Source organism: Castanea sativa, chromosome 11, assembly GCF_040712315.1.
Source record: "Castanea sativa cultivar Marrone di Chiusa Pesio chromosome 11, ASM4071231v1".
Classification (NCBI taxonomy): Eukaryota; Viridiplantae; Streptophyta; class Magnoliopsida; order Fagales; family Fagaceae; genus Castanea; species Castanea sativa.
The window spans coordinates 63,822,160-63,844,429 of record NC_134023.1 but is presented as its reverse complement, the minus strand read 5'-3'; the positions used below and the strand labels follow the sequence as shown (position 1 = coordinate 63,844,429).

At 35.3% G+C, this 22,270-nt stretch overlaps 1 protein-coding gene and 1 pseudogene across 1 annotated transcript; one reads left to right on the top strand and one right to left on the bottom strand.

The window, feature by feature from the left end:
* Window positions 1-609: 609 nt before the first annotated feature.
* On the bottom strand, window positions 610-11,047 carry LOC142616932 (uncharacterized). The gene is made up of 4 exons (XM_075789671.1): window positions 10,645-11,047; window positions 5,480-5,545; window positions 3,588-4,955; window positions 610-3,497 (listed from the first exon to the last, which is right to left on the bottom strand). The coding sequence occupies exons 1-4, from the start codon at window positions 11,045-11,047 to the stop codon at window positions 610-612; spliced, it is 4,725 nt and encodes a 1,574-aa protein (XP_075645786.1).
* A 4,643-nt stretch (window positions 11,048-15,690) lies between these two features.
* On the top strand, window positions 15,691-20,323 carry LOC142616930 (putative disease resistance protein At3g14460; annotated as a pseudogene).
* The last annotated feature ends 1,947 nt before the right edge of the window (window positions 20,324-22,270 follow it).

Sequence of the window (22,270 nt, the reverse complement as noted above, 5' to 3'; positions counted from 1 at the left end):
TGCATGTATTGTTGAGCCCTAGAATAATGAGAAATGTCAGTGTGTTCTATTATTCTTCTTGTGAATATATAAAATAGCCATGGATGTTGAATTATATGATGAGTTGGTAAAATAATTATTTAAAATAATTGAATCTACATAATAAATTGAATTAGCACAATATAAATTGAGTTCTATACTTACCTCTTCATCAATAAGTATCATATCAAGGCTTATGAACTCATTGTTCTTTGTGTTGATTGCATCCCACATACGAAGAACTCTGACCTTGATTGTCCAATTGTCTCTATCCGTTGAAATCTTGCTCAAAGGAGTCCAACACATTGCCATTTTGACTTGGTATCAGTAGTTCTGCAGCTATTCCCACAGTTGAATAGAGAAGTTGTCATAAAAAACATATATAAAAGTAAGTAAAATTATAATAATCATCAATGAAATAATTTATTTTGGTAAAATGCAGAATTGACTATGTTTTGCATTATCAAATTGAAATGTTTGTTTGTTAAAGAAGTTTGGAACATGAAATTTTTGTTTTACAAAAAGTATAAAGTAATAACTAAATGCAGTTAGAAACTTAGCAATGAATGATGAACTTTCTTCAATGAAGTTTCACATATTTATATGTATATTTCTAAAGACCTCTTTATAGACTATATTTTTAGTCGTTGAAGAGGTTTTGCCATCGTCATCAATTATCAAGAGTTTAAGACCATTCCTAGTAGTAACTCTAGAAACAGCAACATATAATTGCCCATGACTGAAAACCGGTTTAGGCAGAAAAAGTCCAACATGTTTTAGTGATTGCCCTTGGCTCTTATTTATAGTCATGGCAAAGCAAACAGAAATTGGGAATTGTCTTCTCTTTAAAACAAACGGCCATTTTGTGTCTGATGGAGAGAGTACTATTCTTGGGATGAAGACTTTGTTTCCCACATGTGATCCAGTTATAACTTTAGCTTCGATCACCCATTTGGATAATTGAGTAACTACTAATCGAGTCCCATTGCATAGGCCAGCTGATTGATTAATATTTCGGAGCAACATTATTGGAAGACCAACTTTAAGATGTAGTCTGTGATTTGGTATGCCAGGGAATTTCAAGGAGTTTAAGAATTCAACTGGGTAAAGTACATCTTCATTCTGAATGTATCTCGAAGCCTTGCAAATTGAATCTGCACTAAGATATGTCTCCTCATTTGAAGCAATCAAGTGTATGATGTAGTCATTGATTTCATTGACTACATCATTTGTTGGAGCTAGAATAGATCGCTCTTCCAAGTATTTTCCATCTGCATAGTTGTTGTGAAGATTTGGATATGTTGCAGCCACAATGCTTTGTATTGGATCATCTCCAACATCAATTAATAGGTCAGGAGGTATGACTATATTTGATTGGTTGTCAACTTCACCAAGCTCTCCGTTACCTAATTTGAGTATCCATTCTGCAAAGTTGTTGGAATCAGCATTAGGTTGTTGGAGACGCATATTCTGTGTTAGTACAAATACCTTGCAAAAGTTCCATAAATAAGATCTATTCACTGATGCATCAACAATATCTTCTCTATGGCCTTTAGCAATAACTGGCAGTATTTGTCGAAAATCACCACCTAATACAACTGTCTTTCCTCCAAAAGTTTTATTGGCACTGTTTATGTCGGTAAATCGAAGTAGATCTCTCAATGAACGGTCCACAGCCTCAAAACAATTACGATGTGCCATAGGTGCTTCATCCCATATAATAAGACTCGCTTTTGTCATTAACTCAGCAGCATGTGTTCCTTGTTTTATACCACAAGTCGATTCCTCTGTCACAATGATAGGGATTTGAAATCTGGAGTGAGCAGTCCTACCACCAGGGAGTAGCAAAGCTGCTATGCCAGAAGAAGCTACAGCAAGCACAATTTTCCCTTGTGAACGGAGGCAAGCAATTAATGTTTTCCAAAGATATGTTTTACCAGTTCCTCTATGACCATAAACAAAGTATAAACCACCACTATTGTATGCCACATCTTGAATTACAGCATCATATATTTTTCTTTGCTCAACATTTAACTCATTCAAAAGTTTTTTATGTTCTGCAGCCAATTCAAGCCTATCAAAATCCAACTCTTCTTGTAGCAATCGGTTGTTGTTTTCTCTAATTGTCGACACATTTGGATATTTGATGCCATCAAATTCTTTCAGAGATCTTCCACTTTTTACTAATATTTGTTCAATTTCAAAAAGAGCATGGTCTTGTATTTTTTCTTCTATCAAATGTAAGTTGTCATACATCAGGAGACGTTTTTGCCTATATAGTATATCATCAGACAACAACTCCCAATTAGCCATCCATAGTGCATGTGGGTCTGTCACTTCACAAAATAACAATAGCGTTGCGAACAATTCTCGTAGCTGCCTTCCTGAAGCCCAATTAGAGGCTTCTTTGATAGCATCATCCCATTCGTTGTCATCATCTAAAAGGCCATGAGCATAGCATGCTGCTCTGTATGTTGGATACACAACATGATTAATAGTCCTGATTTCCTCAAAAGACCTTGCACCTTTGACCACATTAAGGAGCATTCGAAGATAGAAGCGGTCACCACTTGCAGGATGAGCATGAAATATCCTCCCTATACATCGGCCAGATTTCCTTGGGCGCCATTCTCTTTGTTTTCTATGCCAAACCCACTTCGTAGGGAAATCACAATATGTCAAATTTCTTGCTGTATCATACATTTCATTTGCCTTCATCCATTCAGTGAACATTGTTTTTGTTATATCTGGTCTTTCTAAGACATTATCCAAGTAGTCTGAATCTTTGAATGTAACATTCTGCTCATTCTCAATATGGAAGCTTAATCTCTGTACAGCAGGCTCTCTATATTGGATATCAAACTCAAAAAGTCTCCAGCATGCTTCAGAAGCTGAGATATATCTACAATCTAGATATGTTTTGATTTCATCAATGTTTGTTATATGTTGCGCTTCACTTGTAGCACCTGTGTGTAAGTTTTCATACAAAACAAATGTTGCTCGATCAGAACCCTTGTTAACATACTTGAATAAGTATTTGATGGACTTGGAACGGTTGCACCACTCAACATTAATGTGAGCCTGGTATTTAACTAACAGGTCAATGTTGTATGGCACCACAAATCTGTTATCAAGCACAACACCATTCTTCTCAACTGTCATCCCATTATCTCTTCTCCTATAAATTGCGTAACCATCTTCATCTATCACAGTGTCACTATAAAACTTTTTTGGAAAATGCTTCCTACATTTATTGTCAACCATGCATGGAGATTTTGGGTTGGCAAAACCACAAGGTCCATGAATCATGTACTGTGAAATGACTTCATAATCCCCTGGATTTGTAATCTTATCTGGTATTTCAGCAGAAATTATCTTGTCTATATCCGCAGGCGTGGGGTGTTTGTCATCTGGGTATAGGTACAAAAGAATGTGAGCATGGGGGAGGCCTCTTTTTTGCCATTCAACTGTGTAGATAACTGTATTCACACAAAAAAAAATGTTACAATAATTAAATAGATGAAACCATTAAGAACAACAATCAAACAGTAATGAGTTGTATTTTAGACCTGCAATTACTTTTCCAAAATGCTTGCCATGTTTTAGATCACGTAGTAGTTGATCCAATTTGATCTTAAAAACTCTTGCAATGATATCTGGTCTATCTTCAGGCCGTTGAGATGGAATTAAGGAAAGGAAACTTTCAATTTCTGGCCATTTAGGGTTGCATGTGAAAGTTATAAACAAATCCGGGTACCCAGCCCATCTACAAATTGACATAGCATCTTGGTAATTTTGAATCATATATCTCGGGCTTCCAGTAAAGCTTGAAGGAAGAACAACTCTTTTCCCAATAGATGAAGGAGTAGTGTCTCCTCTAAATACAGCATCCTTTATTCCAAAGTACACCTCTGATCTCAGTTGAAGTTGATGATTCCTGACCCAAATTAGTCGGTACTCCTCAACACATGTGTAAGCATCTACTAAAAATTGTTGTCGCAACCTACGACCAAGAATCAATGTTTCACCTTCATTCTCACGTTGTTGTAATTGATATGCATAATATTCTTGCATAGTGACATATTCTTCTGTCAAAGGTGCAACACCACCAAGACCTTTTTTAAGTATTTCATTTCGAAATCCATCCTCACCATACGGAAATAACAATGGATATTGCAAGGCCATGAATTTTGGGTGTAGTTCATTTATCCGCTGTAACAATCCACTTCTTTTCTCAACAATAATATCACGATGGATATTTACATCGGTCAAATCACCTACAATTATAGCAGCAACTTCAGAGCAAGTAGGCATGTTTTGTTCCCTACCATCACTTGATCGCGATCCAATTAATCGCAAGCGTACATTGTGCATATCAGAGTCCTTGAACCTATCCCTTGCCATACGGAATGTCTTAACCAAGACATTGTTCTCATCAAGCATCTTCAATAATATTTGAACTATAGCAATGTCAAGGTCATATTCTGATTCCTGTCCAGCCAAAGCACTTAGTCTATAATGAATCTCTTTTTTTGTGTCATATATATACAGCTGTGCAAAAGATGGGTCTTTTCCAACAACTGGAAGTAAGGACCCAATTCTGTGGTGGTTTTGCCCATTCAATCGAAAGATGTAAGGGCCTCGTCCTTCATTAGCATGGACATCAACATTTCCTCCCATAGAAGTCATTGCAAACATGGAGTTGAACCTCCTTATATTAGCCTTGTAATGTTCTGAATGTTGTAGGAGTTCTTGAAGCTCAGGAGGTGGTGATTTCAACAAAGGTAGCTTCACCCTACCCTCTCGACAACATATTGAGAATTTAGGATTCTTTGTGTTTTTGGATTTACGATTCCTCTCTTCGTACCATAATATTGCATTACAATATTCACACACACAGCTTGGTGGGCCAAAGTTCCACTGCTCTGTAAATTTTCCTAGATGATAGGGAAAAATGAAGCATAATTAGATGAAATTGTGTAATTGAAATATAGAAAATACAAAAGCATATGTAAAAAATTAATATTATTTTCAATTCATTAACAACCTAGTTTAGCAATAGTTTTATTTGAAACATAGGTGCTGAAACCAACTTAAGGGGAAAACAGTTCCAAGTAATGTTGTAAAAAATGGATTTTAAAGCAAATTTTGAAGAGAAATAGAAATAAGGTAAGTTGAAAATATATGAAGGACTTTTATCAAAGTAACTTTTAGAAAATGTATACACAATTAATAAAGTATTTAATATACATGGAGACACAATTTTGAACCTATTGTTGGTATATTGTCATTGATGCTATCTTGAAATAGTATTTTAATTATTTAAAAGTATTTAATTGTTGTTTTTAATATTTAAAATTACAAATAACAGTACTTTAATGTGATTTTGCATGCATGAAAATGAGAAAAATGGAAAATAACAATGAATATAAAATTCCGAAATAGTAGTTTTTGCACTTACTTTGTGTGCTGTTTGACCTTTTACTCAGGTCTATGTCAATTGGTTTTCTATATCGCATTCCCAAACCTGAAATATAAAAGATGATATATTCAACTTATTAATATGCAATACTAATCGTAACACTTCAAGAGAATTAAGGAAACATGAGGATTGACAGCTATAAAAACTTCTGTCTAACTGCAAATGGAAGTTAAGTAGACTTAGGCTATAATTGGTGGCTCAGACAAATTCCACAAATCAAATGAGCAGGTTATACTTCAAAGCTTCTAAAGGTGGTTTTCCATGTTACAATACCTTTATGGATCTAATATTCGTGGAGTAAAGCAAGGTTTGATTTTGAATTTTTTGAATATCCAAAATTTCAAATTCTTCATCACTTATAGTTAACAGTGTTAAGGAGAATGCAAGGTATGACCAATAGACCAAAAAAATTGGTGGCTACAGAAGTTGTTTAAAAATTACACTTTTCTACGATTGGGATAACTCCATCAAAGTTTAATATAAAATGAGTATCGAGGCTAGAAAAAAATATACATATATAAATGTGTTTCAGTTGTTTATCATTTTAATAAAAATAGCAAGCAATAACAATAAATTGTCAAGGGAAATCATGGCATGAATAATAGACGACAACATGAGCTAGTTCTATAGAAGGTAGCAGGCCTTTGCGGTGAAACCTATAACCTTTATGGGCCTAATATTCATAGCTAGTAATATGCAGAGCAAGAACAACCAATTCCCCGAGTTAATAGTACACAGTCATATATAACTACACACCATAACTGCCCCAATAATAATAATAATAATAATAATAATAAACCAAGTTAAGTGTGATGCTTCTATTATGTATGGCTGTTGTAGGTGAGGTTAAGTAGTGTATTCAAATGTGAATTTCAGCAGTCACAGCACAACTATTAATAAATATTCTTATTTAATTATCTAATTATCATTGATTATAAGCAAAGTTTGATTTTGAATGTACTTCAATGTGAAAGTCATGACGATTAGCCCTACTCATTATGTAATCACCTTCAAATATATCAAACATAATATTTCTGAATCAGTATAAATTTTGCACATGTCCCAGCCATATGTTATTTTCATTGCTAATAATGAAAGATTCAATAACTTCAATGCCAAAAGACAACATAAAACATTATTAGGATCTCACATAGTATGAGGTTGCTCTAATTTTTTTTTTGATAGATCAATATAAGTTTAAAGTTTCTTATACATAAATGCCATTAATTAGAGGTGTGCTACTAAAACAACCAAAATAATTTAAACTGATAGGACTCCAACAAACCTTCCATTTTGCAAAAGTATGAAACCATCAAAAGACTTCCTATATTTTGTGATCATAACTCAAACTACCTTTCACTTTAACCCACATGAGAAGGACAACACTATTTTGCTGCAATCCAATGCCCGTGTTTGTATTCATTGTTATATCACATATCCATTCATTGAAGGTCACTATGTTGAATACATCATAGGCATGTTAAAGTATTGACTTTAGATAAAAAAATCTCTTGCTAATCAGCAAGAAAATATTGAAGGGCAAATTTTTGGACATCAACCTCATGACATGACATTAGAATGACGCAATGTTTCCTAGAGCAGTTGAAGGGAATGGTGTGAGACCAAAGACTGCAGTGCATAAAATACAAAACTAATAATCAATATATATAGTAAACTGTCAATGCATGAAGAAGGGCATCTTATACATTTGATAGAAACATTTTTCCTAGATATATATTCGATGTACAAATTAATTATTACCTTTTGCATTGGACGCATATGAAGCATGGACAACTCCTAGTAGTCTCCAACTCACTTGTTAGTCATTTACATGTATATATATGAAAAATTGTTTCCCTCAGAATGTTATGCCAAACACAATGGAAAACTCAAATTCCAATTAATGGAATGAATGCGTTGAATGATCATGAGCTGTCAGAATCTAAATTAAACCAATCCCATTGCTCATGAGATTATTAAGTGTATTTATTTATAATTGCCAAGGGGCGATCAAGAAAAGAGGCCATTAGGGCAAGAATGAGCTTCTGTTTTTGTTTCTTTTGAATGAAATTACGAACACAAGGCTGGGTGCCAAATAAAATAAATTCAATAATTTGATATTATCATGAAACAGAAAGAACACAGAAAGTTGGGAAAAAGAATTTTCTGCACATTTCAATGTCTCTCATGAATTGTACATAACAAATACCGATATATAACCTATGAACAGTTCTCCATTTGAATGGGACCTGTAACAGAGCAATCTCATGATCTACCCTAAATGATGATATCAATAGAAAGGGGAAAAAATGGGTACTAACAAAAATGAAGGCAACAAAAAGAAATGAAGGGAAAGAAGATTTCTGGGCTAAAGGGGGAGTCTATCCTAGCCTTTCTCTTCCTTGCACCAATCAACATGATGGCATTAACAACAGTACCTTCTATCTTTGTATATTTCCACCTTATTTCAGAATATGCTCTAAGAAATTAGGCAGGACTCCCCTGATGGAAAACCAATAATAGTATCCTTTTCTCAACCAAAAAATAAAGGATGGATTGCTATGTTACAGATTGAAAGAATGAATCTCATGCCGTGCTAGTGATGTTAGTCCTTATCTGCAACAGTGCAGGGGATGACAGCGAATCTGGACCTTTCAAGGTTTGTCCCTTTGACCAATTTTCTTCTTGCATTCTCAAATAAATCTCAAAAAGAATTCCGAGCCACAAAAAAACTTATATGAAACCTGTATCACTCGTGTCTTTTCTAGGCCCATCTATCTTGTTTAAACCACCTCTACCTGATAGACTACGACTCCAATATGTGACAGTTCCTTATAAAATCATTAGAGTAATTGACATACTCGGTCCAAAATGGCCGGAGATGCTCAAAGCCAATCTGCAACCATGGTTTTGACTGGCCATTGTAGTGAATAACTGCAGCCTTTTTCACACTCTCAATGTTGGTGTTGCTCTGATAGAAGTATTAATCAAGAAATATTAGGTAGAACTGTAGACGTATGCACACAATCTTAGCACAACTTAAAAACGCTTGCACAGTGACTTTAGTTTCACGAATTTGATAAAAGAAATTCACAAATTCTTAAAATTGAAACCATAAATATCAAACCATGTCTAAACCAAAGACCATCATAAACACAATTATGCAGAAAAATTACTGCAGAAAATTCAAAGTTTCTTATGCATAAATGCCATTAATTAGAGGTGTGCTACTAAAACAACCAAAATAATTTAAACTGATAGGACTCCAACAAACCTTAAAGACTTCCTATATTTTGTGATCATAACTCAAACTACCTTTCACTTTAACCCACATGAGAAGGACAACACTATTTTGCTACAATCCAATGCCCGTGTTTGTATTCATTGTTATATCACATATCCATTCATTGAAGGTCACTATGTTGAATACATCATAGGCATGTTAAAGTATTGACTTTAGATAAAAATAATTATTACATAATCAGACATAGATAGCAAAAATAAAAACCAACTATTAGGTAGAACTGTAGAAGTATGCACACAATCTTAGCACAACTTAAAAACGCTTGCACAGTGACTTTAGTTTCACGAATTTGATAAAAGAAATTCACAAATTCTTAAAATTGAAACCATAAATATCAAACCATGTCTAAACCAAAGACCATCATAAACACAATTATGCAGAAAAATTACTGCAGAAAATTCAAACACCAGGAAAAAAAATTTCAGTTTCCCTAACAACCTTTCCGCCTAATCCACATTTCAGGTTTTTTTTTCCCCCCTCATTCTCTCTTATGTATTTTCTTTTTTAACTCATAATTTTAGCTAAATTTTTAAAAAGAGGTTTTTCCTAAGGACTTTCTGCCTCTTCCACATTTAATATATATATATATATATATATATATATATAAATATTATAAAATTCTACCAAAACCCATTATGAAACACTGAAACACTACTACAATTATAAGTACCATTTTTTTTCTTTGTTCTTCATTCTACAAATCCACACGTCTCTCCCACTTTATCACTTTCTCTCTCTTCTTCAAATTACAAAAAACAAATCCACTGCTTCACATCTATTCCCAAATTCTAACCAATATTAAAGGAAGACAATCACACAAAACTTAATTACAATAGTATGAAACCATCAAAAGACTTCCTATATTTTGTGATCATAACTCAAACTACCTTTCACTTTAACCCACATGAAAAGGACAACACTATTTTGCTGCAATCCAATACCCATGTTTGTGTTCACTGTTATATCACATATCCATTCATTGAAGGTCACTATGTTGAATACATCATAGCCATGTTAAAGTATTGACTTCATGGTTGAGTCATGTGACAAACATCTAGCATTTACCGTGTCATACACTTAGCATTGAATTCTAAAACAATAGATAAAAATAATTATTATATAATCAGACATAGATAGCAAAAATAAAAACCAATTATTAGGTAGAACTGTAGAAGTATACACACAATCTTAGCACAACTTAAAAACGCTTGCACAATGACTTTAGTTTCATGAATTTGATAAAAGAAATTCACAAATTCTTAAAATTGAAACCATAAATATCAAACCATGTCTAAACCAAAGACCATCACAAACACAATTATGCAGAAAAATTACTGCAGGAAATTCAAACACCAGGAAAACAACACTAATAAATCAGAGTCACACTACGTTGTTGGAATCACACAAGATAAGACGCAGCAAGAAAATGATTTAAATTACATTTTACTATGGCTGGGATAACTCCATCACCATTTAATCTAAAATGTGTTTCGAATTTAAAAAAAAATACATATATTAAATGTGTTTTACCCCTTTATCATTTAAATTAAAATAGCAAGCAATAAGAATGAACATTATCAAGGGAAATCAATATATCCAGCCCATGAATAATAGATCACAAAGTGAGTTGGTTTTATAAAAGGTAGCTTTCATTTTAATAGATCCCTGCTAAATCACAAAATAATTTAGGCCATTTACACTACCCAGAAGACAATTAATCATGCAATAAAAAGCCTAAACGAAGATTCAATACACTTTTAGGCATGTGACAACCAAAGAAATACTCCAACCAAGCTAATTACTATATCAGTACAATTATTCCAAATTAAGAAATTAGTACCTGTAAGCTCAGTTGTAGGCAGATGCTTATCCAAGGCATTGGCATTTGTAGGCAAATGTATCCTGAATTCTTTCAAAGTAGTTGTAGTAGCAACATCACCATTAAGCCCAACAACCGAGTGAGAAAAAACATTTATAACTGAAGGGGTTGATCGCCGCAAACATTGAGCATTTGAACTACTTTCCCGAGTCCGGTTAAGGTTGAGTACCATTCGCCTGTTGAGTCTTGCTCGCTTACAACTATCTGTATCATAGATCATTGCTATGTCTTTAAGCTTTTTACTCCTATGGCTTCCACCTCCAAACTTCTTTGATGACACTATGTTGGTGGAATGCACCTTGGCCATCCTTTTCTTGTACATAATCATACGCCTTCTTTGCCGCGCAAGTCTTGCAGCCTCCATTCCCCCCAATAAATTCCTCTGCTCAAAACTGTTAAGGGGTCTCGTGGTTTTCGAAAAGGAATTTGAAATCAATTGTAAATACTTCCTTTGTTTTGTTTTATTTGTGTTTTCTTTTTTTAGTTCAACAAACAAATCAATATTGTTTCTGTGGGTTAACAACTATTGAATTATAAATACTTCTCAAAGATGGCTAAACTAAATAAACAACAAATCAATAAACAAACTATTGAAGAGAAGCATGAAATTAACAATGAATGTGAAATGAGATGTAAGATTATAGTGGCATAACAACGATCATAGTATTTTAGGATTCAAAAATAAATTAATAAACGAACTATTTAAGAGGAACATAAAATTAAGAAACTAAACATACCTGTGTGAAATGAATTGTGATAAATTATAGTGGCAAAAGTTTTGAGGCATAAGGAGACAGAGATATATAAAAGAATAGATTTTACAACATGCAAAACAAACATTAAATGAAACTAACTCTTCAATTTCATAAATCAGGTGGCATTTACCTGGTGTTAATTGCATTGTATAATTGGTTGGAAGGGGTTGCATTGAAGCACAAAATACTAAACGGTGAAATCTTTTAAGCTCCAGCATTTATGTCTTCAAATAGTCACTGAGTCGGAGTGGAAACCGTTGTTTTTAGAAGTGGAAGAGTGTTTATACAGATAATCACTGAGTTGGAAGGAAGAAGAGAAATAGATGATCGCTGTGACTGAAATTCTTCGCTGGGTTTCATCTATAGGTGGGAAGGAAGAAGAAGGTTTGTGTGTAAATTAAAGGCTTTAATCTATTGAACTGTGGGGTGGGTCTTCCTTGGTGTGGGTTACCCTTTGACTTACACGTTGGTGGGCTGTTTACAGTTGGCGTGGCTTAGCCTTTGACGGGCACATTGTTGGAAAATCAGATTGTAACCTTTCAGCTACACGTTGGTGACACCTTGGTGGGGGTTCAAAGTTGGGGAGGGTCAAACGTACAGCCTTTCAGCTACTTGTTGGCCAATATTTATGAGTTGGGCTTTTAATCTACTCTGACAGCTACATGTTATGAGTTGGGCTTTTAATCTACCTTGACTGGCCAATATTTTTCAGTTGGGCTTTTAATCTACTCTGACAGCTACATGTTGGCCAATATTTATGAGTTGGGCTTTTAATCTACCTTGACAGCGTAGTGTTTTTTTTCAGAAAAATACAATTGTGACAGTATGTGACAGTAAAAATAAATTACCTTAAATTATTGGGTTGTAGTTAAAAAATTTAATGTAAAAAAAGGTAAAAAAAACTAAATGAAAGTTTAGAGTGCCACGTGGCAGAGCCTCATGTATTTTCGCTTGAGGTCTCTGCTTTTATATATATATTGATTGATTATTTAAATAATAATATTTAAAGTGCTATGTTGGTGCTTGGATGACAAAAAATGTATTTTTTATAAAATGATAAAAATATAAAAGTACTTTTGAAAAAAATTCCTTTTCCACTATTTTCATGGTAACCAAACATAATATCTTTACTCTCCCACTTTATTGGCAATCAAACACAATACTATCAACACACACTCCTTATATGCAAATGATTTTTGGTGAAGAGAATCATCACACCTCCTCCTTATATGTAAATCCTAACACCAAAATCGTCCCTTAGAAAGAGAAATCAAACTCCGCAGGCCCAACAATGGGCAACCTAGACACGCAAACCTGTGAAAGTTTGGAACCAACCTAGACATGCCCAATTAGTTTTGTTGGGTGTGAGGGGTTTATTTATTTTTTTGGGCTTGACTCTTTTTTTCATTTTTTTTTTTTTAAATTTTTTGAGGTTTTAGCCATCATATATTAGGGCCACAAAATTTCACAAATATTAATGTGGCTTGCTATGACCACTATTACCATTACCATTACTATTACTATAGGATAAAAAATAGTGCAATCGTGTGTTTACTATTCATGTGAAAGTAATATTAATTTTATCAAAACCTATGTATTCCTACTCCTAACCTGAAACTAGTCATAGCTAAAGTAAATCAATTGCAAATTGCATGACTTGGCTGCAAACATCTTACCAGACACTCCATGTTAAGCTCAGTGTTAGCAAATTCCATGACTTTTAACCTTGTTTGAGTTGTAATATTTCAATTTCAAGCACAAGATCAATTGTTCAGGAAGCAGCTCAAAGAAAAAAAAAAAATTGACTATTTAATGTCTTTTGTGTGTGCTACCATAGAAAGGTCAAAAACCTCAATTTTACCACAACTTGTGAGTACAAAATGCGAATCTAAAGACGAAGTTCATATTTGGCAAGCAAAGCGAAAGCCACATAGCATTATCACAATACAATTTCTATGGAGTCAAACCTTCAGCATGGCCCTTGAAGTCACGAATACCGATCATGTGGAAGGTTTTAGATTAGAAGAGTTCAAGGGGCTCAGAGCATATTGATGACCTAAGTCCACAGCAAAAAAAAAAAAAATATGGTTATTGTTGATGACCTAAGTCCATAGCAAAAAACCTATAGCAACTACATCTTAACTATAAGAATTGTGTTACAACTAACCCAATATAGCGAATATAAAGTAGTTAACGCTATTGTTGTAATATTTGCACTACAAGTAAAATTATGACTATTCTATTGGTACTGGTAGATGAGGCAGCTATGATGCACGGACACGGACACGGACACGGACACGACACGGACACTGATACGGCGATACGGCAATTTTTGAAAAACAAGGACACGACACGGCATGGACACGGCAATTAAATAATTAATTAAATTTTATATTTAGGCATATTTTTAGTCATAAAATACGTTTATGTCTAGAATTTAAATTATCTAAGAACTACAAATAAGTAAACTAACACTCAAAGTAGTACAATAATACACATAAAATGTTTAAAGTACAAACCAAAAGTTTAAATAAGCTACATTCAAAAGCTATCATATTCATTTTCAATTTATACTTTCAGTATTTATTTTAGTAAAATCATCTATAATATTTAAGTTTAACTTTAATAAATTAATAAAACTATAGAAATAACAATATTATATTATAACAATTAACAACATTATATTTGGCACATAATGACAATAATAACATTACATTATATCCCACACTCACAAAGTGACAGTGATAGTGGGATTTAAAAAAAAAAAAAAAAAAAAAAAAAAAAAAAAAAAAAAAAGCAAAAGCACGTTGTGCTTATAAATAGTCACTTATAATAAGTGACTATTTATAACTGATCCGTTCACCCAATGACCCAAACGTCACCGGCCAAATATCTAAAAGAAAAGAAAAGAAAAAAAAAAACAACAACAACAGAGAGAGAGACGGGACGTTAATGGAGGTCGGGGACCTGATGTCCACGCCGAGAGAGAGAGAGAGATCGGGAGGGACTGGGCACGGCGGCGACGTCTATGGAGCTCGCCGATCGGCCCGATCTAGCTCCGGCGATGGACAGAGGGCAACGGCAGCGGCAGCGGCAGCGAGCAGAGGTCAGAGGGAGGGTGGGTGGGTTGAGAAGTGAGAAATTGAGAATCTGAGATGTGGGTTTCGGTCTGACTTGAGAATCTGTGATTTTCTTCTCTTTTTTCTTTTTTTTTTCCACTGCTGCCGTGTCGGCGCCGCGTCAGAGCCGCGTCGGCGCCGCGTCGGAGCCGTGTCGGTGCCGTGTCGGAGAAGCGAAAAAAAAAAAAAAAAAGAGACACTGCTTGGACACCGGAGTCCGGCGAATCGTACCGGTTCCGGTGTCCGATACGTGTCGGACACCGACACGATGCCAAAAATGGCGTGTCGGTGCAACCCAGTGAGGCAGTACCAATAGAAATTCCTTGAGCCTCTTGGCATTAAGGATGGAATGTTAAGGTATTGTAATAACGACCAATTTTTTGGAACCAGTGGCCAGAAAATCACAAGAATTGGTATACCATCATTGAAAACAACGATTGATTCATGATCATGGAATATTCCTTTATCAGCACAATAGAGCTTTGTCTTCTTCTTCTTTTTATACTCAAGAAATTTGCTAGCTATCACAAAGAAACAATGGTAAAGAAACAAAATAAGGATGCAATTAATATATAAGATTTCTAGTAGTTATCGCTAGTTACCTGTGGCTCTACAGCACATTGTTTACTGGTCATGAGCTTTCTTCCATCTTGATTGATTCTTGCTGCAAAAGATTTCAAAAGCTAAATCCTCTCTACAAAGGAAACTCGTTTTCAGGAAAGATGAAATGTTTTAGTATTGAAATAGCAGATAACGTTCAAAACCATCGGCCAGAAAATGATAACAACTGGTATACCATCATAAAACAACAATGGGAACATTATCATGAATAATCTCTTTGCTTACTGTACTAAGAAATTATCTTTCAAAAAAGTATATACAGGTGAAGAAAACATAAAAGGATACACAACCAGTCTATCTCATTGGCTTGTTGAAAGCCAATAACTAGATTTGATTTCTAGTATTTACCACCAATCAGCTCTGAGTTCAACCACTTTGTTAACTTGTTATTAGCTTTGTCATTCTTCTGCTTGATCTTGCTTCAAAAAGCTTTCAAAAGCCAAAGTTGATCGATCTCTTTCTTGTTTCTCTATTTGTCTATCCCTGTCTTTCTTTCATTAAAATTTGGTGGCATGGCTGACTCGTTGATGGGAGAGGCAATTCAGGTGCTATTGGATAGTTTGGCGGCTTCCAAAGAAATCATTGACTTCCTCCGAATTCATGAAGTCGACAATGGATTGCTCAAGAAGTTTAAGACAAGGTTGCAGTCTGTTACTTTGGTGCTTAATGATGCAGAGGAGAAGCAGGGCAAGAGCCAGGAAGTTAAAGCTTGGCTGGACAAACTTCAAGATGTTGTGTATCATATAGAGGATCTGGTAGATGAGATCTCCACTGAGGCTCAGCAGCATGAGTTTGATGCAGAATCCCATGGCGAGATTGGTCCAGTTGGGGGCATTCATTTATTAGGCAAGTGGGTTAAGAGCTGGGAAGCATGGATGCGGCGTTTGGGCCGCCGCACCCGCGTCTGACACGGCCCAACGCGGGGACGCGTAGGCGACGCCGCTACCTGCGCGTTTGTGCCGCGTCGAGCATTAAAAATATAATTTTTTCAGTACGATTCATGCTGATTCACCCCGATACAGCGCCGATTCGGGCCAACGCGCACAAAATCGGGCCTATTTGCGCTGATTTGGCCCGAATCGGTCCGTATTGGGCGCAAACCGATATCAGTGAAATCGGCCGATACCGGCCGAAATCTGCCGATACCGGCCAAAATCGGCAGATACCGGCCGAAATAGGCCGATACCGGCCGAAATTCAAAAAAAAAAAAAAAACAAGTGCATCTTGGCCGAAAAAAAAAAAAGAAAAAAAAAAGGTGCAAATGCACCGTTTGGAAAAAAACCAAGACCCAGCCCTGTCCCTCTTCATTTTTCTTGCACCTCTCTCCCACTCTCTGCCTTCACTCTTCAGCTAGGATCTCTCCCATTCTCTGTATTCTAGTTATTATTTACTATTGCTCTTAAATTTGGTATATATTTATATAATGTGAAAAAATTATGTTTAGCAATATATTAAAAATATAAATAAAAATATTTTTAATAATTTTTTAATTGCCGCACCCCGCCGCACCCGCACCCTAATTTTTCAAAAATTGCCGAGTCCCGCACCCACTTCCGCACCCGCACCCGAATCCCGAAACGCACCCGTGCTTCATAGGTTAAGAGCCACAAAAAGGGGATAGAAAAAAGATTGGGCAGATCCTTGTCAGGCTAAAATCCTTAGCCAAGCAAAGAGATGAGCTCGGTTTGAAGAAAGGAATACAAAATGAGATGAAAGTCTCCCAGCATGCCCACATGTCCTTCTGTTGATGACTCTGAAGTATTCGGGAGGGATGATGATAAAGAAGCAATTTTTGAACTGTTACTGTCAGATGATGCAAGTGGTGAAGAGTTGTCTGTGATTCCAATTGTGGGTGAGGGTGGGATAGGCAAGACTGCTCTTGTTCGGCTCATTTACAATGATGATAGAATTAGAGAACATTTTGAATTGAAGGCCTGGGCTCATGTTTCAGATCATTTTGATATGTTCTGTGTTCATGGTGACGAAGGCAATTTTTGAGTTGTTCACTATGCAATCTTTTGATCTCAAAGATCTCAATTTGCTTCAAGTTAGATTGCAAGAAGGTGTCCGGGGAAAGAAATTTTTACTTGTTCTTGATGATGTTTGGGCTGAGACTTACCATGACTGGGAATTCTTACTATCTCCCTTTAAAGGAGCTGCTAAGGCAAGTCGTGTTATTGCTACCACACGCATACAATCTGTTGCATTAATGGTGGGCACTGAAAGTGCTTATATTATGAGAGAATTATCGAATACAGATTGTTGGTCATTGTTTACAAAATTTGCTTTTGGAGACCAAGACTTGAATTCATATCCAGAACTAGGAGTTATTGACAAAGAAATCATGGAGCTATTTGGCGGTTTGCCTTTAGCATTAAGAACACTTGGGGCTCTCTTGGGCCTTAAGCTACAAGTGGAGGAATGGGAATCTGTACGAAAGCACCTAATACATTTTCCAAGTGAAAAACGTGAGGTTCTTAGTCCATTAAAACTGAGCTATGATCATCTTTCTGTACATCTAAAACGATGCCTTGCATATTGTTCAATATTTCCTCTAGAATATGAATTTGAGAAAAAGAAGCTAGTCCACTTATGGATGGCAGAAGGTTTTTTGCAACTTCCTGGGGAAAATCGAAGCATGGAAGAGGTTGGTGATGAATACTTTCGTGAATTATTATTGAGGTCTTTTCTTCAACGATCAAATGGCAATAAATCATGTTTCATGATGCACGATCTTATGAGTCATTTAGCCACTCTTGTTTCTGGGAAATTTTGCTTCAAATTGGAGTATGATGATACCTCAGGCATGAATGCGTGGACCCAGCATTTGTCACTTTTCAGATGCAAATATGATTGCCCAATGATATTTGAGGCCATCGATAAAGCCAAGTTCATAAGCACCTTTTTGTCACTGGATCATGAATCAAGTCATTTTAGCAGTATTAAGCTACATAATTTGTTGTCCAAACTGTAATTCTTATGAGTGCTTTCTTTATCTCACTATCATATTATCGAGCTACCTGTTTCACTCAGCAAGTTAAAGCATCTACGGTATATGGATCTCTCTCACACTGCAATCAAGATTTTACCAGAAACAGTATGTGCTTTATACAATTTACAAACATTGATACTGTCAAATTGTCATTATCTTACTAAATTGCCAAAAAAAATGTGGATGCTTATAAACTTGCGTCATCTTGATATTATTGGAACTGACTTAAATGAGATGCCAAAAGAAATCAGTAGATTAGGAAGTCTTCAAACACTTTCTAACTTTGTTGTCAGTAAAAAAAGTGGCTCAACAGTCAAAGAGATGGGGGGATTTTGAATCTTCATGGAACAGTCAGCTGAGGCAGGCTTGGTAGAGAAGACACAACTTGATGAGATATTTTTGGAATGGAGTGGAGACACTGTTGATCAGGAAAATGATAGAGATGTGCTTGAGCAGCTTGTGCCTCATATAAATTTGAAGAAGCTGAGCATTAGTTTCTACTATGATACGAGATTTCCAAGTTGGTTGGGGGATTTTTCATTCACTAACATGGTTTTCCTATGCCTGAGCAGATGCAAGAATTGCTTATACTTGCCACCATTCGGACAGCTACCAGCCCTAAAAGTACTCATTATTGAACAGATGGATGAAGTAAAGAGGGTAGGTCCTGAATTTAGTAGGATGGATAAGTCAAATCAGTCTTTGGAAACTCTAACATTTGAGGGGATGTTGGAATGGAAAGAATGGGTTTCATCTGATGTGAAGGTGGAGAATTCCCTTGCCTGCAAGGGCTTTCTATACAGAGGTGCCCCAAGCTGAGGGAGAACTTACCCAAGCAATTTCCTTCAATAATAAAAGTTGAGATCTCTGAATCTCAAGAGCTTGTGACTACACTTATGACACAGGCCTCAATTCACAAAAGGCTTTTACATTATCACGATAAGGTTATGTTCGTAAGTGACGATAAAGTTGTGTCATTCTCTGAAAAAATGACCATCTTTACATCTGAAGATGTTGTAGAATCCTCACTGCCCATGACTGAAGGTGCTACAGAATGCCCCATGACTCAGACTCAAACCTCGAACAACCAAGATGGAATGCAAGGCCTCTCCTCTTTTGAAGGCATGAAGTTTCAGAAATATCACAACTGTTGGAATTGCCACTAGGGCTGCAAAACCTCAAAATTGAAGGATGTGATACTCTGGAGTTCATACTTGAAAAAGTGATGGACAGAATATCTTCTGTCCAACATTTGTATATCATTAATTGCTGTTCTCTCAAGTCCTTTTGAGGCCATCCACCTGCTTCCCTAAAAAGTCTTTATATCCAAAACTGCACGGAATTTAAGTTTCTCCCACCTGCAGAGAAAACAGACCAGTATGAAGAACTGCACGGAATTTGTGCATAGGGAATAGTTGTGATTCCCTGATATCCCTCCCATTAAACTTCTTTCCAAATCTTAGAACTCTTTCTATCTGGGATTGTGTAAATCTAGAATCCCTTTCAATGCCAGAGGAAATTCAGGAACTCTTTCTATCAGGGATTGTCCTAAGCTAGTGTCTTTTCCAAAAGGAGGATTGCCTACCCCAAAATTGACATCCATTTGGTTCTCCAATTGCAAGAATCTCAAGGAACTGCCTCATCAGTTGCACATACTCAATTCTCTGCATTCAATGTTTATAAATAATTGTCCAGAACTTGTGTCACTTTCAGAAGCAAGTTTGCCTTTAAAACTAAGTTTACTCAGTATCACTTTCTCCAACAAACTCATGCTTGGGAAGGAGTGGGTTTTGCGTAAGCTTGCATGTCTTAGTCGGTTGGAGATTGAAGGCGGATGTAAAAACGTGGTGTCATTTCCAGAAGAGAATTTACTACCCAACAGTCTCAAATCTCTACGCATCAGCGAACTTTTAAATCTCAAAAATCTGAACTACAAGGGGCTTCAACATCTCACTGGTCTCAAGACATTGGAGATTAGTTGCTGTAATAGACTCCAGTCCTTACCAGAAGAGGGTTTTCCATCCTCCTTGTCTTTTCTCTGCATCAAAGAGTGCTCTTTGTTGAAATCAAAACTCCAAAATAAGACCGGAAATGATTGGTCCAATATAGCTCACATTGATCGCATAGAAATTGATGAGGAAGTAATCTCATAAGCAAGTCTTTCAGCAAGGAACCTTTTCTACGTTTAGATTAATTAGATGATGTCCCGCACGATCCGCAGATGCATTATAATTTCACTTTCAAATAATTTATAACTAATTTTTATAACCGATATAAAATATGTAATCTTGTGGTATAATATTTAAATAATTAGCTTCAATTATCTTATTTATTAAAAAAGAAACATAAATTACTATGCATAACATAACTAAGAATATGTATGTACTGCGTGAGTGAATTCATGATTATTTAATTATTTAAGTTATACGCACAATTATTATTTTCACATCCTTTGAAAGAGAGCAAGCATATAATTGATTTGGTTTGTGAGTATTAACCTAACTCTTATTGTTTTTTTTTTTTTTTGGAGAAGAAACCTAACTCATATCTAGCAATGAATGGTTGCAGATAGATACCAAAACTACATATTTCATCAACATGGGGCAAAAAACACACCTTTAAATTGCCAAATCATTATGAAGTAAATTACTCCAAGTATTTTTTGAATCTTATTAGCTAGCTACAACAAAGATACTAATTGTCGAGGCCACTACATGGTATTGATTTTTTAACAAATATACCCCAAAGTACTCCTAAGAGTAGTAAAGTCTTGTATGTAAACCACCAAATTATGCCCAACGCATTAATTTCTCAATCATTGTATCACTATGGAATAGAGTTCAGAAGGAAGATATTTTTGTTTAACCACAACCATCTTTATAAAGAAAATGAAAGAGTGAAATCTCACCATTGTTCAACTTATTAATAGTAGTGTAATGATTCATTTATAATGAGTTTTTAGCATCCTTGAAGCTTCTAATACACACTATCTATGGCCAAATTCACTAAGAAATATATCCTTTGGCACCAAGACCAAGTCTTCTACTTGGAACTCTCATTGTGTATTTCTCCAGAAAATACTAAATACATACCAAGAACTAATACTCTAAAAATGTTCCACACTAAAGGGACATTTTTGCCACCATGAATTTTCAATCCAAATGTTGCAAATATGTCATTAGTTATAAAAGCATTGCCTATGTAGTAATCAAACACCGTAGCTAAGGCCTGAAAGAAAATTTAAAAAAGGAGACTGTGAATTTTCTTTCATAGATCAACTTTATTGCAATCATGATCCAAGTTGGAGAACTAATAGATTCATAAAGAATTTCACATAGTCAAGAAAAGTAGCGGTAGTGACAAAATTTGATAGTAATTTTTTGAAAAATACTCAAAGAATGCCGTATGCTAAGTTGCAACTTCTACTTGGAACTGGTTCATAGTCTAGAACTATGATAATAACATAAAAATTAAAGAATTAGTAGTTATACTAATTTTTTAGGCTGCTTGACAAAACTTAAGAGGATAAAAACTAATTGAAGTGAGATAGGCATGCCAAGAGGATAAAAAATTAATTTTTTAACCTTCTGTGGATAGGCATGCCAACCCTTAATCTTGAGCAACACCTGATACACAACTGATTGAAGTGAGGTAGGTGCAAACAATGCAATCATTGGAAATTTGTTTAAGTCTTTGGGGACCATGATCCAACCAAGGTAAAACAAATAATAAAAAAGTTCAAAGATTGAAAGGATAAGAACTAAGATTAACCATTTCAGTTTATAAAATTTTTAAAGAGCATATGTATTAACAACAAAATTGATAATATGCATCTGGCAAGCTCTAATATACCTAGAACAAAAAATTATGGAAATTTCTAAGGCAACCGTTAAACACATGAAAATTTTGAGTAGGGAAGAGGATAGGCAATAAAAAATAGATAGAAGGAATAAAACAAAAGGAATTTTTTTTTCTTATGGTGAAGGCTCCAAAAATTTGGCTAAGAGATGAAATTGTTTTACTTAAGACCAACTATAACATTATTTATGTTGGGTTCTACTTCTTGCAAAATAATGACCAACTGTTAATACACTACTTAA

Excerpts from the sequence above, each read along its gene's own strand:
- LOC142616932 (XM_075789671.1), bottom strand. The coding sequence starts at position 11,047 with ATGGAGGCTGCAAGACTTGCGCGGCAAAGAAGGCGTATGATTATGTAC. Across the intron at positions 5,546-10,644 it reads GCCTACAACTGAGCTTACAG|GTTTGGGAATGCGATATAGA; the intron begins GTACTAATTTCT and ends TTTATATTTCAG. Across the intron at positions 4,956-5,479 it reads AAGGTCAAACAGCACACAAA|GAAAATTTACAGAGCAGTGG; the intron begins GTAAGTGCAAAA and ends CCTATCATCTAG.